This window comes from Tamandua tetradactyla, chromosome 3, assembly GCF_023851605.1.
Source record: "Tamandua tetradactyla isolate mTamTet1 chromosome 3, mTamTet1.pri, whole genome shotgun sequence".
In the NCBI taxonomy this organism is placed as follows: domain Eukaryota; kingdom Metazoa; phylum Chordata; class Mammalia; order Pilosa; family Myrmecophagidae; genus Tamandua; species Tamandua tetradactyla.
Window position 1 is genome coordinate 69785688 of NC_135329.1, and position 18923 is coordinate 69804610.

The following is an 18923-nucleotide window of genomic DNA, read 5'->3' on the forward strand; positions in this document are numbered from 1 at the left end:
TAGCAAATCGTATCCAAAAACACATTAAAAGAATTATACATCATGACCAAGTAGGATTCATCCCAGGTATGCAAGGATGGTTCAACATAAGAAAATCAATTAATGTAATACACCATATCAACAAATCAAAGCAGAAAAATCACATGATCATCTCAATTGATGCAGAGAAGGCATCTGACAAGATTCAACATCCTTTCCTGTTGAAAACACTTCCAAAGATAGGAATACAAGGGAACTTCCTTAAAATGATAGAGGGAATATATGAAAAACCCACAGCTAATATCATCCTCAATGGGGAAAAACTGAAAACTTTCCCCCTAAGATCAGGAACAAGACAAGGATGTCCACTATCAACACTATTATTCAACATCCTGTTGGAGGTTCTAGCCAGAGCAATTAGACAAGAAAAAGAAATACAAGGCATCAAAATTGGAAAGGAAGAAGTAAAACTATCACTGTTTGTAGACGATATGATACTATACGTAGAAAACACAGAAAAATCCACAACAAAATTACTAGAGCTAATACATGAGTACAGCAAAGTAGCAGGTTACAAGATCAACATTCAAAAATCTGTAGCTTTTCTATACACTAGTAATGAACAAGCTGAGGGGGAAATCAAGAAATGAATCCCATTTACAATCGCAACTAAAAGAATAAAATACCTAGGAATAAATTTAACCAAAGAGACAAAAAAACCTATATAAAGAAAACTACAAAAAACTACTAAAAGAAATCACAGAAGACCTAAATAGATGGAAGGGCATACCGTGTTCATGGATTGGAAGACTAAATATAATTAAGATGTCAATCCTACCTAAACTGATCTACAGATTCAATGCAATACCAATCAAAATCCCAACAACTTATTTTTCAGAATTAGAAAAACCAATAAGCAAATTTATCTGGAAGGGCAGGGTGCCCAGAGTTGCTAAAAACATCTTGAGGAAAAAAAATGAAGCTGGAGGTCTCAAGCTGCCGGACTTTAAGGCATATTATGAAGCCACAGTGGTCAAAACAGCATTGTATTGGCATAAAGATAGATATATCGACCAATGCAATCGAATAGAGTGCTCAGATATAGACCCTCTCATCTATGGACATTTGATCTTTGATAAGGCAGTCAAACCAACTCACCTGGGACAGAATAGTCTCTTCAATAAATGGTGCCTAGAGAACTGGATATCCATATGTAAAAGAATGAAAGAAGACCCATATCTCACACCTTATACAAAAGTTAACTCAAAATGGATCAAAGATCTAAACATTAGGTCTAAGACCATAAAACAGTTAGAGGAAAATGTAGGGAGATATCTTATGAATCTTACAACTGGAGGCGGTTTTATGGACCTTAAACCTAAAGCAAGAGCACTGAAGAAAGAAAGAAATAAATGGGAGCTCCTCAAAATTAAACACTTTTGTGCATCAAAGAACTTCATCAAGAAAGTAGAAAGACAGCCTACACAATGGGAGATAATATTTGGAAATGACATATCAGATAAAGGTCTAGCATCCAGAATTTATAAAGAGATTGTTCAACTCAACAACAAAAAGACAGCCAACCCAATTACAAAATGGGAAAAAGACTTGAACAGACACCTACCAGAAGAGGAAATACGGATGGTCAAGAGGCACATGAAGAGATGCTCAATGTTCCTGGCCATTAGAGAAATGCAAATCAAAACCACAATGAGATATCATCTCACACCCACCAGAATGGCCATTATCAACAAAACAGAAAATGACAAGTGCTGGAGAGGATGCGGAGAAAGAGGCACACTTATCCACTGTTGGTGGGAATGTCAAAGGGTGCAACCACTGTGGAAGGCAGTTTGGCAGTTCCTCAAAAAGCTGAATATAGAATTGCCATACGACCCAGCAATACCATTGCTAGGTATCTACTCAAAGGACTTAAGGGCAAAGACACAAACGGACATTTGCACACCAATGTTTATAGCAGTGTTATTTACAATTGCAAAGAGATGGAAACAGCCAAAATGTCCATCAACAGAAGAATGGCTAAACAAACTGTGGTATATACCTACAATGGAATATTATGCAGCTTTAAGACAAGATAAACTTATGAAGCATGTAATAACATGGATGGACCTAGAGAATATTATACTGAGTGAGTCCAGCCAAAAACTAAAGTACAAATACTGTATGGTCCCACTGATGTGAACGGACATTCGAGAATAAACTTGAAATATGTCATTTGTAACAGAGTCCAGCAGGAGTTAGAAACAGGGTAAGACAAGGGGTAACTGAAGCTGAAGGGATACAGACTGTGCAAAAGGACTAGATACAAAAACTCAAAAATGGACAGCACAATAATACCTAATTGTAAAGTAATCATGTTAAAACACTGAATGAAGCTGCATCTGAGCTTTAGGGTTTTTTTTTTTTTTTTTACTATTATTACTACTTTTATTTCATTTCTCTATATTAACATTTTATATCTTTTTCTGTTGTGTTGCTAGTTCCTCTAAACCGATGCAAATGTACTAAGAAACGATGATCATGCATCTATGTGATGATGTTAAGAATTACTGAGTGCTATGTAGAATGGTATGATTTCTAAATGTTGTGTTAATTTCTTTTTTTTTCCATTAATAAAAAAAATGATATGAAAAATAAACAATATGAATTGTGATAATGAACTATCAGAAATGAGGTGATGGAACTCAAAAAGAATTATAAATTAACGGAAAACAGCACTGTTGAAATGAAATCTAAACTGAAAGTCAAGCATGTATAAACAAAACAGAAAACACTTTCAGAGCAAATGGAGGCATCATAGAGAAAAACACGAAGACGGGGAGGAGGAGGAAAAGGATTTTTAGAGAAATTACTAAATCCAGATGTAGGGGAGGAAATACACAACTGAACATGGAAAATGTCGTATCAGATAGCAAGGAAGATATAACAAACTACAATGTCCAAGGAACTTGGGAACAAACTTAATTAGGAAAATTATGAGTATCAATAAGGATAAAAAGTTACATGGACTAAAACATCAAATATGTTTAAGAACACATGCTCAAAATGTTGCTTTAAAAAAACCTTACCTTCAGAAGATAAGGAACAAACTTATTATTTTGAACACAGATAAAGGGGAAGAAAATTAAATGGATAAATGACTGAATTAGAACCTTACTTATTCAGAGAATCTAGGCTTTAAGAATCAACTGCCGCTAATATCACCAAAGAGAGAGAGAGAAAAAGAGATTAAGAACCTCCTGACAGAAAAGCACACCACCACCTATAAAGTTGTCTGTCAGTAAATTAAAAGAAAAAAAAAACGTGAATTGATCTTATAATTTCAACTTATAATTTCAACTACCAATCTACCAAAGCAAATGGGCAAAAGAGGACAAAAGAACAACTGAAACTACATTTTTAAGGATGTAATCAGCAACATCTACACAATAGGAAATTTCATAGGTCAAGGATTGCAGTTTCTTCCACAAACAGATTTGAAGGGGGGAAAAAGAATATATGGAGGAAGAGCCTGAAGATAAAATGAAACTTAAAATACATATTACTAGAAAAATGAATGAAAATGTCCTAAAATTGACTATGGTGATGAATGCATAACTATATAATGGTACTGTGAGCCACTGTTTATATACTCTGAGTGGATTCTATGGTGTGTGAATTTATCTCAATAAAACCACTAAGAAAAATGTATTTTTAAAAAAGATAAAACAAATTGTTAGTGATGCAAAGTTGGGTGACATTATGGATGAATTGTGTCCCCTACAAGGACATGTTCAAATTCAAATCCTTGGAATTAACAGGTGATGGTGGAGTTATACAGAAAAGATAGGATTTAACAAATGAATATGAATGCTAAATCATTAAACTGATATCTCTTTATGTCACCAGTATCTTAGAGTAGCTAGAAGCAAAAACTTAAAATTGTGGAATTGTAACCCATGTCAATCTCTGAAATACGTTCTATAACTAATTGTGGTGACGTGCTTTGAAATTTATTGCTTTTTTTTGCATATATGTTATTTTTCACAAAAAGTTCAAGTGTGGTGATAAATAAATATTTAACTATTCTCACCTCCTATATTCTGGAGCAGCTAGAAGGAAATATCTGAGAGTATCGAATGGCACCTCATGACAAACTCAGGGATCTCTCCTGTAACTACTTGTTGCAGAGTGTTTTGAAAACTATTGCTTTTTCATTTCTTTGCTTTGTATATATGTTATACTATATAATAAAATGTTAAAAAAAAAAAAAAGATTCTTCTTCATATACACTAAGATGATTATAATCAAAAGCAGGTTAAGTATTGACAAGGATGTGGAGAAACTGGAACTCTCATACACTGCTGGTAGAAGTGTAAATGGTGCCACTACTCTGCAAAACAGACTCGCAGCCCCTCAAATGGTTAAATATAGTGTTACCATATAGACCCAGAAATTCCACTTCTAGGTACTTACCCAAGAGAAACTGAAAGATATGTCCACGTTAAAACTTACACACATTAACATGATGAAGGGCAAGTATGAAAAATCACAGCTAATAGTACCCAACAGTGAAAGGTTCCCTTTAAGATCAGGAACAAGACAAGCATGCCCACTGTCACCAGTCCTATTCAACATCAGGCTAGAAGGTCTAGTTATGACAATTACGCAAGAAAAAGAAATAAATGGTATCCAATAGGAAAGGAAGATATAAAGCTTTCACTTTATATGGTATGATCACGTATTTAGAAAGTCAAAAAAAAACTACAACAAAGCTACGAGGGCTAATAAACAAGTTCAGCAACGTAGTGGGATAAAAGATCAACACAAAAAATTGCAATGTTTCTATATACTAGCAATGAACAATCTCAGTAGGAAATCAAGAAAAAATTCAATTTACAATAGTATCGAAAACAATCAAATATCTAGGGATAAATTTAACCAAGGATATAAAGCACCTGTATTCAGAAAACAACATCGCTTCACTAAAAGAAATCAAAGAAGAGCTAAACAGTTGGAAGGATATTACATATTCGCAGATTGGAAGATTAAATATAGTTAAGATGTTAATTCTACCCAAACTGATTTACAGATTCAGTGCAATCCCAAACAAAATACAAATGAACTACTTTGAAGAAATGGAAAAGCCAATCATCAAATGTATCTGCAAGGGCAAGGGGGTCCTGTACAGCTAAAATCATCTTGATAAAGAAGAATGAAATTGGAGGGATCACATTGTCTGACTTTAAATTGCATTACAAAGCTACAGTGGTCAAAACAGCATGATATTAGCATACAGATGGACATATTCATCAATTTAACTAAATTGAGAGTACAGAAATAGGCCTACACATTTAAAATCAATTAATTTTCAACAAGTCTGCGAATCCACTCAGAAGAGTCTGTCTCACTTGTGGTGATGGCAGAACTAAATATCCACATCCAAAAGAATGATACAAAAATTTTGTACCTTATACAAAAATTAATTCAAAATGGATCAAAGACCTAAATAAAAGAGACAGGACCATAAAACTCCATGAAGAAAATATAGTAAAGCAGCTTTAAAATCTTGTGTTAGGCAGAGGTTTCTTGGGCTTGATATCCAAAGCACAAGCAACAAAAGAAAAAAAATAGATAAATGAGACTTTCTTAATATTGAATATTTTTGTGCAAAGAACTTTGTCAAAAAGGTAAAAATGCAGCCTACTCAATTAGAGAAAATATTTGAAAACCCACATCCAATTAGGGCTTACTATCCAAAATATACAAAGAAATACAACTCAGCAATAAAAAGATAAACAATCCAATAAAAAAAAAATGGGCAAAAGACTTGAATAGACATTTTTCCAAAGAAGAAATACAAATGGCTAAAAAGCACATGCAAAGACCCTCAATATCACTAGCTATTAGGGAAATACAAATCAAAACCAGAATGAAATACATATCATATCTATTAGAATGGCCACTATTAGGCAAACAGAAAACCACAAGATTTGAAGAGAACGTAAGAAGTACCACTTACTCACGGTTGGTGGGAATGTAAAAGGAAGACAGTTTGGTGGGTCCTCAGGAACTTAAGTACAGAATTTGCTTATGACCTGGCAATCCTCTACTAGGTATATGTACTCAAAAGTACTGAAAGCGGGGATACAAACAGACACTCGCACACCAATACTCATAGCAGCATTATTCACAACTGGCAAAAGATAGAAGCAACCCAAGTATCCATCAACTGATGAATGGATAAATAAAACAAGACTATATGCATACGAAAGAAAATTATTCAGCAATACAAAGCAATGAAGTACTGAAACATACTACAACATAGACGAACCTTGAAAAACATTATGCTACGTGAAAGAAGCTAGTCACAAAAGACTAGATATTCTATGATTCCATTTATATAAAATGTCCAGAATAGGCAATTTCATAAAGACAGGAAGTAGATTAGCAGTTGTCTAGGTTGGGGATGAGGTGTGATGGCTGAGGGATGCAGGGAGCTTTGAGGGGAGTGATAAAAATGTTCTAAATTTGAATGCACAACTCTCTAAATATACTAAAACCCATGGAATTATACACTTTAAAACAGTGACCTGTAAGGTGTGTGAATTGTATCTGAATAAAGCTGTCCCCCAGAAATGTCAACAGGCCATGTATTTGCTGTTTGCAATTTCCTGAGTCTGTATTATATTTTAAAATCAATTTTACTGAGAAAAATTCACATACCATGCAACCATCTGCATTATATTTTATAGCAAAAAACAAAAAAAGTTCAGGAGGAAGGGAGGGAAGGAGAAAAAAGGAGAGGCCAAAAAAAAAGGGCCAGTAGGAATTTTCTAACCAATTTTCTCACTGCAAAGTAGGTTATCATCCAATGCACCTACTATATCCCAGAGGCTGGGTAAAACAGATGAAGGTCTACCTTCGTAAAGCCACACCAATAAATATATGGTTAAGATTCTGGTTATTGCTATGAAGGCAAAATACAGGGGGTGGGGTGTAAGAGAAAATAACAATAAGAACCTTATTTAGATTGAGAGATCAGAGAAGGATTCTGAGGATATGATTGAGCTAACACCTCAAGATGGGAAGAAATTAAGTCATGGGAACAGATAAAGGAAGACCATTCTCAAAAGAGAAAATAGCATTTACAAAGAAAAGAATATGGCAGGATTAAGGAGCCAAAAGAAGACTTATGTAACTACAACAGAAGGAGTTAGTGCTGTGATGGGTCTGAAGAGAGAGGCATGGGCCAGATTATAAAATGCCTGTTAGACTATGTTAACAATTTTAGTTGTTGTTCATCTTCCAGTCAATGAAAAGCCACTGAAGATTTAAAAAATGAAAATGAGCTTATCTGGTTCACATTTCTTTTAAATTACTGGGATGGAAAGGGAACTAGTTGTTTCTATTAAAGGGGGACAGATGAAAAATTATCATAAGGTAGTGATATCCACAGAAAGAGAAGTGGAGAGACACCAGGTATGTTCTGAAGGCAAAAGGTGTTAGACAAAATTGGTGATCGGGGCAGAGACATATCTGGGATATTTTCATTTCTCTGGCTTGAGCAACTGGTGGAATTACTGAGGTAATCCATCTGAGAGAGAGAATGAGGTTAGACACAGAAAGAAGACACAAATCAGAGTTTTGTTTTGGAAATGTTAGGTTTGAAATTGCTGTTAAAGTAAATACCATACAATGGGTTGACTTAAAACAATGGGAATTTATTGGCTCAGATTTTGTGGTTAGGAAAAGTCCAAATTCAAGGTATTATCAAAGTGATGCTTTCTTCCAGAAGACTGACATTCTTCTGGCTGCTGATGAATCTTGGCCCTCAGCTTTTCTGTCAAACAGCAATGCACATGGTGGCCTTTCCTGGCCTCTCCCTTTTCTTCAAATTCCACTGATTTCCACCCTGCGGTTAATTCAGGCTGAAAGACCCATCCTGATCCAGCTGGGCCACACCTTAACTGAAGTAACCTTATCAATGGGTTCACACTCACAGGAATGGGTTAAGATTAAGAACAAGTTTTTCTGGGGTACATAGCTCCAAACCACCACAATATTCTACTAGAGCTGTCAAGTAAGCAACTGGATATGTAAGTCAAAATTGTAGAAAGGTCTGGGCAAATATGACAGTTTAGGAACTGCTGGCATCTAAAAGGTATTAAAAACCTGAAAATGGAGGAAAATAATATTTCATATATTAAGGAGTTGAATATGCTTATAGCATTCTAAAGCCACAGAAAACATTTTAATTTGTTTGTCCACTCCCTTTCCTAGTAACACCTGGAGTAGATTTTTAAATTTGCTTTTAAAGATAAAAAAATTAGATTTTCTTATACGTTATCAAGGTAGATAAATTGTATCTCTATGTCATCAAGAATAACTGGGAACATACTACATTCAAAGACTTAAAAAAATGAAAGCTGTAATAACAAATTTTTTACAGAACAGAAATTTTACAACTACATCTCTTAAACAGAACATATTTAGAGGAACACCACTTGTTTCCTTAAATACGCTATAACTTTCCATCACTGATCTTGTGCAGCTATTCTGATTATAAATGCGTGATAAGGAAAACCATTTACTGAATAAAGTATTTGAGTGTAAATATATATATACACACTTATAGAAATAGGAAATAGATTAATCAACTTGTTTTATATCTACCTACCTATCTACTGAGTTATATCAAGTTTCCTCTCACAAGGGTCCACATGAGAATATGGTAACAACACAGTATCATTAAAAATATCATAGACACTAGAGTCAGATAGTCCTATGTCTAAACCTCAGCTGATACTTGTTACAAGATCTTTAATTTTTCTAATCAGCTTCTAATCTACAAAGTTGGCATAATACTATACCTTATAGGATTATTGTGACGATTAAATTAAATAATTAAAATATAAAAGTATAGTATCTGGCCTAGATTACTACTAAACTGGCAATATTATAAAACTTTAATTGGTAAGGCAATAAACGATCTCTTATTAGAAAAAAATGCACAACATGAACATAAAGGAATTCACATAATGAAATATCACTTAATAGAAAAAAATGACTTTACTATCTGCTTCAGAGTTTTAAGTACACTGAAGGTGGTAGAGCTAAGTCAATTATTTGGTAGGGTAGCATCATTAGGTGTGTACCATGGGACAGGGGAAGAGATGGTTTATGAAGAGCTTTTGTGCAGTAGACCCTGAACACAACTGTCTTCTACTAGCAATCCATTTATGGCCCTTTTAATGGACTTTGTATTAGCAGATCAAAGATGTCCCTCTGTCTCAAATTCCTTCACAAAACTTTTCAGAAGTAGTTTTCATTTATGTCATCAATACTTTTGTGTTATGTTATAGCATCAAAATACCACCAAAAGTAATCATGTGAATATAATTTTAACTTTCAGTTCTACTTCTCCTGTCCCCCACCCACTGCTGGCAACCTGTAGTCTAATTTCTGACTATGATCTTGCATATCCTCTGACAGATAATGTTCTTTCTAATTACTATGCAGCTTAAATTTAATACCCTAAATCTATAACAACTTCATTTGCTTCGATACTAAATCAACTTCAACAGCTTATACAAACTATGTTACTATACTTCTCCATCCCCCACCTTTATATAATTCTTGTCACAGATTACATACTTATATATTACAAGTCCAGAACCACTGATTAACCATTGCTCTTCAGGCATTTGCCTTTAGATTCCATAGGAAGTAAAAATTACAATTTCAAACCTAAAATACAATAGCACTTGCACTTACATTTACCCACATCACTTACCTGTAAACAATCTTTTTTAAAAGTCCGAACAAACATTTAAGAATTCTGGTACAATGTGCCCAAAGGAGCAAAACACAAGAAAATTAGTTGCTCCTCTCTCACTCCTTTTATCCAATCACAGAGGATACTGACAAGAATGAGAAATAGCTGACTTCCACAAAAAAGCACAACCAATAAGCAAGAGTCAAGGTGACACACAAGTTTGTATTCCCATAAGCTAACTGAGAATAAAGAGACTTTTTAATACTGATTGAACAAAGCTACATTTGCTTATTAGTATACCAAATCAACTAACTATATTTTATATTATTATATCATATAACAGATATCATTATCATATATTCACATATATATTCTATACACTGTATTATACTATGGAATAGGTAATAGATCATATAAACTGCACTGTTTAATAACTGCTTCTCTATCTCTCCCACTATTTTGCAGACCCCTTGCGGAGCTGCACTGCATTTTACTGATCAGTTTACCCTCAGCCCTACCAACAGGTCTGGCTCAGAGTTGCACTAGCTGACTGACTGAAGAATATAAAAATGCTGAGATCGCACATTCTTCCCCAACTATAATAAATAGAATGAGAAAACAGTGAACCCTTTAAACGTATTTAAAAGAGAAAGGTTTTCTTCAGATATTATTCATGAGAATGGGAAACGGATCCTGGGAAAAAGGCAAACTCATGTTCTTATGTACTAACATGGTTAACAGGAAGACCAAAAGAGGCAATGTGGTAAATCAGAAAGAACACATTGCATGGCGGTATTTCATGAATTCTTCAAGTGCAAAATGAAGACAACTGGGACTCCCGGAGAAGATGGCGGCTTAGTAAGATGCGCGGATCTTAATTTCTCCTCCAGAACAGCTACTAGGGGAGTAGAAACGATACAGAACAGCTCCCAAAGCCACGACAGAGATGAAAAAGACAGCGTACCCCATCCTGGAACGGCTGGCTGGCTGAGAGAACGCGCTCTGGTGAGATCGCTGAGGGGCGTGGAATTCACCGGGCGGGACGGCAAGCGGCCGGAGTCACTCCCTTCCCCCTTCCCGGGCCGGCTGGGAGAATTGGACAGGCGGTACCCTTAAACCGCGGCGGCTGGCGCCCACACCATGCACAGCCCCCCGGACCAACTGAGAGAATTGGATCGGAAATCCCCAGGTCGCGGAGAATGGCGACGGGGGGGGGGGGCCTTCCAAACCCGTGACTCCCCGGGAACGTGCACTCTCCCGGGCGGGCCGCTGCGGCTGGAGCCCTCCCGCCACCGGGCAGACTAGGAAATTCGGATAGGCGCTTTCCCGGGCTGCGGCGGCCAGCGATCCTCCCCGCGTTTGGACCCCGGGCCGTTTGGCACTCTTCCAAGCCGCTTCGGCTAGCGAACCTCCCGGACAGCGAGAGTTTTCCAAAGTTAAAGGACCCACAGCACCTTTTACTGGTGGGACCCGCAGACAAACGTGTGCCACAAGCGCTACCTACTGGGCAGGATAAGAAAAACAGAACCCAGAGATTTCACAGAAAAATCTTACAACCTTGTTGGGTTCGACACCCAGGGAAATCTGACTAAATGCCCAGACGCCAGCAGCAGAAGATAACTGTCCACGCTCAGAAGCTTGAGAATATGGCCCAGTCAAAGGAACAAACCAATAGTTCAAATGAGATACAAGAGCTGAGACAACTAATGCTGAATATACGAACAGAAATGGAAAACCTCTTCAAAAATGAAATCGATAAATTGAGGGAGGACATGAAGAGGACATGGGCTGAACATAAAGAAGAAATAGAAAAACTGAAAAAACAAATCACAGAACTTATGGAAGTGAAGGATAAAGTAGAAAAGATGGAAAAAACAATGGATACCTACAATGATAGATTTAAAGAGACAGAAGATAGAATTAGTGATTTGGAGGACGGAACACCTGAATTCCAAAAAGAAACAGAAACTATCGGGAAAAGAATGGAAAAATTTGAACAGGGTATCAGGGAACTCAAGGACAATATAAAGCGCACAAATATACGTGTTGTGGGTGTCCCAGAAGGAGAAGAGAAGGGAAAAGGAGGAGAAAAACTAATGGAAGAAATTATCACTGAAAATTTCCCAACTCTTATGAAAGACCTAAAATTACAGATCCAAGAAGTGCAGCGCACCCCAAAGATATTAGACCCAAATAGGCGTTCTCCAAGACACTTACTAGTTAGAATGTCAGAGGTCAAAGAGAAAGAGAGGATCTTGAAAGCAGCAAGAGAAAAACAATCCATCACATACAAGGGAAACCCAATAAGATTATGTGTAGATTTCTCAGCAGAAACCATGGAAGCTAGAAGACAGTGGGATGATATATTTAAATTACTAAAAGAGAAAAAGTGCCAACCAAGACTCCTATATCCAGCAAAATTATCCTTCAAAAATGAGGGAGAAATTAAAACATTCTCAGACAAAAAGTCACTGAGAGAGTTTGTGACCAAGAGACCAGCTCTGCAAGAAATACTAAAGGGAGCACTAGAGTCAGATACGAAAAGACAGAAGAGAGAGGTATGGAGTAAAGTGTAGAAAGAAGGAAAATAAGATATGATATATATAATACAAAAGGCAAAATGTTACAGGAAAATATTATCCAAACAGTAATAACATTAAATGTCAATGGACTGAATTCCCCAATCAAAAGACATAGATTGGCAGAATGGATTAAAAAACAGGATCCTTCTACATGCTGTCTACAGGAAACACATCTTAGACCCAAAGATAAACATAGGTTGAAAGTGAAAGGTTGGGAAAAGATTCATGCAAATAACAACCAGAAAAGAGCAGGAGTGGCTACACTAATATCCAACAAATTAGACTTCAAATGTAAAGAAGTTAAGAGAGACAAAGAAGGACACTATATACTAATAAAAGGAAAAATTAAACAAGAAGACATAACAATCATAAATATCTACGCACCGAACCAGAATGCCCCAAAATACGTGAGGAATACACTGCAAACACTGAAAAGGGAAATAGACTCATATACCATAATAGTTGGAGACTTCAATTCACCACTCTCATCAATGGACAGAACATCTAGACAGAGGATCAATAAAGAAATAGAGAATCTGAATATTACTATAAATGAGCTAGACTTAACAGACATTTATACACCTTTTTCTCAAGTGCTCATGGATCATTCTCAAAGATAGACCATATGCTGGGTCACAAAGCAAGTCTTAACAAATTTAAAAAGATTGAAATCATACACAACACTTTCTCGGATCATAAAGGAATGAAGTTGGAAATCAATAATAGGCAGAGTGCCAGAAAATTCACAAATACGTGGAGGCTCAACAATACATTCCTAAACAACAAGTGGGTCAAAGAAGAAATTGCTAGAGAAATTAGCAAATACCTCGAGGCGAATGAAAATGAAAACACAACATATCAAAACTTATGGGACGCAGCAAAGGCAGTGCTAAGAGGGAAATTTATTGCCCTAAATGCCTATATCAGAAAAGAAGAAAAGGCAAAAATTCAGGAATTATCTATCCATTTGGAAGAACTGGAGAAAGAACAGCAAACTAATCCCAAAGCAAGCAAAAGGAAAGAAATAACAAAGATTAGAGCACAAATAAATGAAATTGAAAACATGAAAACAATAGAGAAAATCAATAAGGCCAGAAGTTGGTTCTATGAGAAAATCAATAAAATTGATGGGCCCTTAGCAAGATTGACAAAAAGAAGAAGAGAGAGGATGCAAATAAATAGGATCAGAAATGGAAGAGGAGACATAACTACTGACCTCACAGAAATAAAGGAGGTAATAACAGGATACTATGAACAACTTTACGCTAATAAATACAACAATTTAGAGGAAATGGATGGGTTCCTGGAAAGACATGAACAACCAACTTTGACTCAAGAAGACATAGATGACCTCAACAAACCAATCACAAGTAAAGAAATTGAATCAGTCATTCAAAAGCTTCCTAAAAAGAAAAGTCCAGGACCAGACGGCTTCATATGTGAATTCTATGAAGACAACTCCATGAAATGACTAAAGAAAATGCCAAATGGAAAACTGTGTGTGCACACATGTATGTGTGTATGAGATTAAAAATGAAAGTGAATATAAGAAGCAGTGTTACTATTCCATTCTACAGATAGAATGGCAAACAAATCCAGGGCTCATGATTTACCTTAAGTCAAAACACATAGCTGATTAGTAGGACTTAAAATAAATTAAATGCAAATACAGAAGGCAGTGTTTTAGTTTGTAAGCAGCCAGAATGAAATATACCAGGACAGAACGGCTTTATAAACAGAATTTATTAAGTTGCATGTTGACAGTTCTAAGGCTGTGAAAATGTCCAAATTAAGGCATCCAGAAAAAGATACCTTAACTCTAAAGAAAGGACCTATGAGTCCATAACACTCTACCAGTTGGAAAGGCACATAGTGATGTCTAAATTCTTTCTGTCCTGGCTTCACGTTTCATACGGATTCCCCGAGGGTGTTTTCCTCTTGCATCTCCATGGGCTGTCTTGGCTCTGTTGGTTTAAATGCTTTTTCCAAAATGTTTCCCTCTTAAAGGATTCCAATAAGCAAACCCACCTTGAAAGGGTGGAGATACATCTCCATGGAAACTATCAAATCAAAAGTTAACACCCACAACGGGGGAGGTCACATCTCCATGGAAACAATAAAAAACATCCCATCCATGGGTGCATAGTTGTTCAGTGGTAGAATGCTTGCTGCCATGCGGAAGAACCAGGTTCAACTCCTGGCCCATACATACAAAAACGAAACGACACAAAAGAGATCCCACCCAACGATATTGAATAAGGATTAAAGAATTGGCTTTTCCTTAATAGATGCAAGCCAGCACATACAGAAACCATGGTTCTTGAGGCCACGGGATCAACATGGCTCAACTCATTTCCTGTTGGGGCATCAATAATCTCAAAGATCAAAGGAAGAATTCTTTATAATTTTATAATTCTTTATAAATTTAGAATATTCAAACAAAAAAAGGAATACACTATGGACAAGTTAACAAAATTCACAGTAACTTGAAAATGACAGAATTTTCAAAGACATGTAAAGCTTACAGTGGACTTCCTTGGATGGACTGGGTTCATTCTTCAAATTTTTTTTTAAAAAGTGAGTTTTTTGTTATTGAGATAAAATTGATAGATAGCAAAGTACACAAATCTCAAGCTTAGAAATCCTTGAGTTTTTGCTAACTACTACTCACATAGTGTATAATTATCAGTCCCTAGAGAACAGCCAAGGTTTATTCAACTTTGCCCTTAGGAGTACACTAGTGAAAATGTTTGAAAAGCACAGCGAAGTCAATTTACACTACCTGTTCTTGTCCCTGGCGACTGCCAAACTTGACACTTAACATTCTCAAAAACCCCAGTGTCTTTGGTACCTACAAAAGAAACATATACCACAGAAAGAAAAGATTAATACAGTGGCGACTCAGTGCATAAAAGCCTTTTATCATGTAATGAAACCTAAGGCAAAACTACTATTTTTTTTTTTTAATGGCTAAGAAAAACACCAATAGCTGTCCGGTATAATTTGGTAAAATTGTGCTTTGTTTAAAAAGAAAATCACCAAAGGGTAAAATCTTACAACAAGCAAATGATTTCTTAAATACATAAGTAACAACTCTAGCACAATGCAAATTAGAATCCATTAAAAGCTCTCAAGGAGTCTGCCCCAGGTTACAATTTTATCTTAATAACACAACAAAAAGGGTCAAAACTCTAAAAAGAAATTTCATTCAAGGACTGATCCCAAGCTTGAGGGGCCAAAAAAAAAAAAAAAAATCATCATTTAGAAACCAGTAATCGAAATAAATATAATAGAAAATTGCTTTATACCCTGTCTTTAGGTTTAAAACTACACTAACAAAAGTGAAAGGGGAGAAAGAAGCAAAGCCTATTTATAATTATGCATAAAAGTCCTCCCAGAGAACTTATTTTGTTGCTCAGATGTGGTCCCTCTCTTTAACCCAACTCTGAAGTTGAACTCATGGCCCTCCCCATTACCTAGGACATGACCCCCAGGGTGTAAATCTCCCTGGAAACATGGGGCAGGACTTCCAGGTTGAGCCAGGAACCGACATAATGGGACTGATAAAGCTTTCTTCACCAAAACAGGAAAAAAAGAGAGAGGCCACATTTGAACAACAACAGACATTCTCTGAGGGTGACTCTTAGGCATAATTTTGAGTAAGCTTAGCCTAGCCTCTGCAGGAATAAGCTTCACAGGGGAAAACCCCAAGATCAAGGGCTCGGGTTATTGATTTGGTTGTCCCCACTACCTGAGAGAATATGAGAAATTCTCCAAATGGGGAAATTTAATACTTCCTCCTTTCTCCACAGTCCCCAAAGAGGACTTCACAAATATTTTTTTTTTTTTACACTGCCAAAATTACTCTGGGATATATTAAGACATCACCCAAACCAGGACAAACCAACAATTTCTCATACCCTTGTCAAGATTCTACGTACTTATGGTGTTCAAACAAACTGATCATACAAGTTAAATTAGGTAAAGCACTACCCAAAACATAAATTTTTCACCAAATAAATATCTCTCACTAAGATCTCACAAAGAAATTGAAGTTTAAAAATACAGATGATATCATCTTTTCCCCTATATCCTGACTGATGCCAGTCCTATTCAGACCCACTTCAACCATATGTCTAGTCAAAGTCTGATCCCTTTCTCAACTTTTTAAGCAGCTCCTGTATGAGGTACTCCTGACTTTCATAGCTTGTATCATCAGTTTATCTGAAAACCCTAAATACACGGAATCTTGCAAAGTGAGTGAGATCTTGTTGGCTTGCCCAGGTTAATGCGATGCTCAGATGTGGCCTCTCTCTCTAAGCCAAATCAGCAGATGAACTCTCTTCCCTCCCTCCTACATGAAACATGACTCCCATGAGTGTAAATCTCCCTGGAAATGTGGGAAAGAATTCCTAGGATAAGCCGGGACATGGGATCAAAAGACTGAGAAGGAATTCTTGACCGAAAGGGGTAAAAGAGCAACCAGACAAAGTAAATTTCAGTGGCTGAGCTATTTCAAACAGAAATGAGAGGTTATCCTGGACATTATTTCATGGATTACATAGCTATCCTTATTTAGGTTATGGCATATGGGAGTAGACGGAGGAAACTAACTGAAAACTGTTGAGCTGTGTTCCAGCAGCCTTGATTCTTAAGGACAATTGTGTAATGTTAAACTTTTACAATGGGATTTGTGATTGTGTAAACCTTGTATATGATGCTCTTTTATATATCATCATTTAGACAGATGAGCAGAAAATAATGCATAAAATAAATAAATAATAGAGGCGATAAGGGGTAAAATAAATTGGGCAGATTTAGATACTAGCGGTCAATGAGAGGGAGGGGCAAAGCATATGGGACACCTGAGGTTTTTTTTTTCTTTTTATTTCTTTTCCTAGAGTGATGCAAATGTCCTAAAAAATCATCACGGTAATGAAAACACAACTGTGTGATGATATTGTGACCAACTGATCGTAAGCATGTATGGACTGTACATATGTGAAGATATGTCAATAAAAATATTAAAAGAAAAAAATCAACTGCACATTAAAAAAATGAAATTGAGGAGTTGAAGGAAATAAAAAAGAAATTGCAGAACTTATAGGAATGAAAGATACAAGAGATGAAAAACACAACAGAAACCTGTAACAATAGATTTGAAGAGGGAGAAGTAGGGATTAGTGAACGAGAGGACCAGACATCTGAAATCTGATGCACGAAAGAAAATATAGAGAAAAGGACTGAAAAATATAAGCAGCGTTTCAGGGAACTGAATGACAAAAAGAAGCACACAAATAAACATATGATGGGTGTCCCAGAAGGAGAACAGAAAAGAAAAGGAGAAAGACAAATGGAGGAAATAATCACGGAAAATCTCCCATCTCTTATGAAAGACATAAAATTACATATCCAAGAAGTGCAGTATGCCCCAAACAGATTAGATCTAAATAAACATACTCCAAGACACTTAATACTTCAGACTGTCAAATGTCAAAGACAAAGAGATAATTCTGAAAAGAGCAAGATAAAAGCAATCCATCATATACAAAGGAAGCTCAATAATACAATGTGTAGATTTCTCAGCAGAAACCATGGAAGCAAGAAGGCAGTGGTATAATATACTTAAGATACTGAAAGAGAAAAACTGCCAACCTAGAATTCTAAACCTAGCAAAACTATCCTTCAAAAGCAAGGGGGATGGCTGGTGACCCAGGCTTGATTCCCAGTGCCTGCCCATGCGAAAAAGGAAAAAAAAAAAAGAAGGGGGAGATTAAAATATTTTCAGACACATAATCAATGAGAAAATTTGTGACTAAGAGACTGGTTCTACAAGAAACACTAAAGGGAGCACTACAGGCAAATAGGAAAAGGCAGAAGAGACAGATCTGGAAAATAGTGTAGAAATGAAGAATATTAGTGAAGGGGAAAAAGGGACAAAAATTAGGTATGACATATAAAAGACAAAATGGTATAAGAAAGTGCTGCCTTTACAGTAATAACTTTAAATGTTAATGGATTAAACTGGCAAATCAAAAGATATACACTGGTAGAATGGATTAAAAAACAGGTTCCATCAACATGCTGTCTACAGGACACTACATTTAGACCCAAGGACAAAAGTCAGTGGAAAGTGAAAAGTTAGGAAAAGAAATATCATCCAAACAACAAACAGAAAAGAGCAGGGGTAGCTATACTAATATCTGACAAATAAGACTTCAAATGGAAACAATTGAAAGAGACAAAGAAGGACACTATCTATTAATAAAAGGAACAGTTCAACAAGAAGACATATAAATATTTATGCACCAAGCCCGAGTGCTCCAAAATACGTGACACAAACACAAACAGCACTGAAAGGAGAAGTAAGCACCTCTACAAGAACAGTTGGAAGAGTCAATTTCTCTCCCTCATCAATGGACACATTTAGAAAGAGGATCAAAAAATAGAGATTTTGAATAATGCAATAAATAAACTAAACTTAACAGACATTTACAGAACATTACACCCACAATACCAGAATACACATTTTTCTTAAGTGTTCACAGCTCATTCTCAGCAACAGACCATATGCTGGATCACAA

At 36.1% G+C, this 18923-nt stretch overlaps 1 protein-coding gene across 2 annotated transcripts in view; it reads right to left on the reverse strand.

Annotated features, from left to right (window-relative positions):
- NBAS (NBAS subunit of NRZ tethering complex) overlaps positions 1 to 18923 on the reverse strand; it is a 585536-nt gene that overhangs the window by 463372 nt on the left and 103241 nt on the right. For both annotated transcript variants that reach the window (XM_077153236.1, XM_077153235.1), the window contains exon 11: positions 15122 to 15190. In XM_077153236.1, the coding sequence (XP_077009351.1) occupies positions 15122 to 15190 (69 nt within the window). The remainder of the gene's footprint in view (positions 1 to 15121; positions 15191 to 18923) is intronic.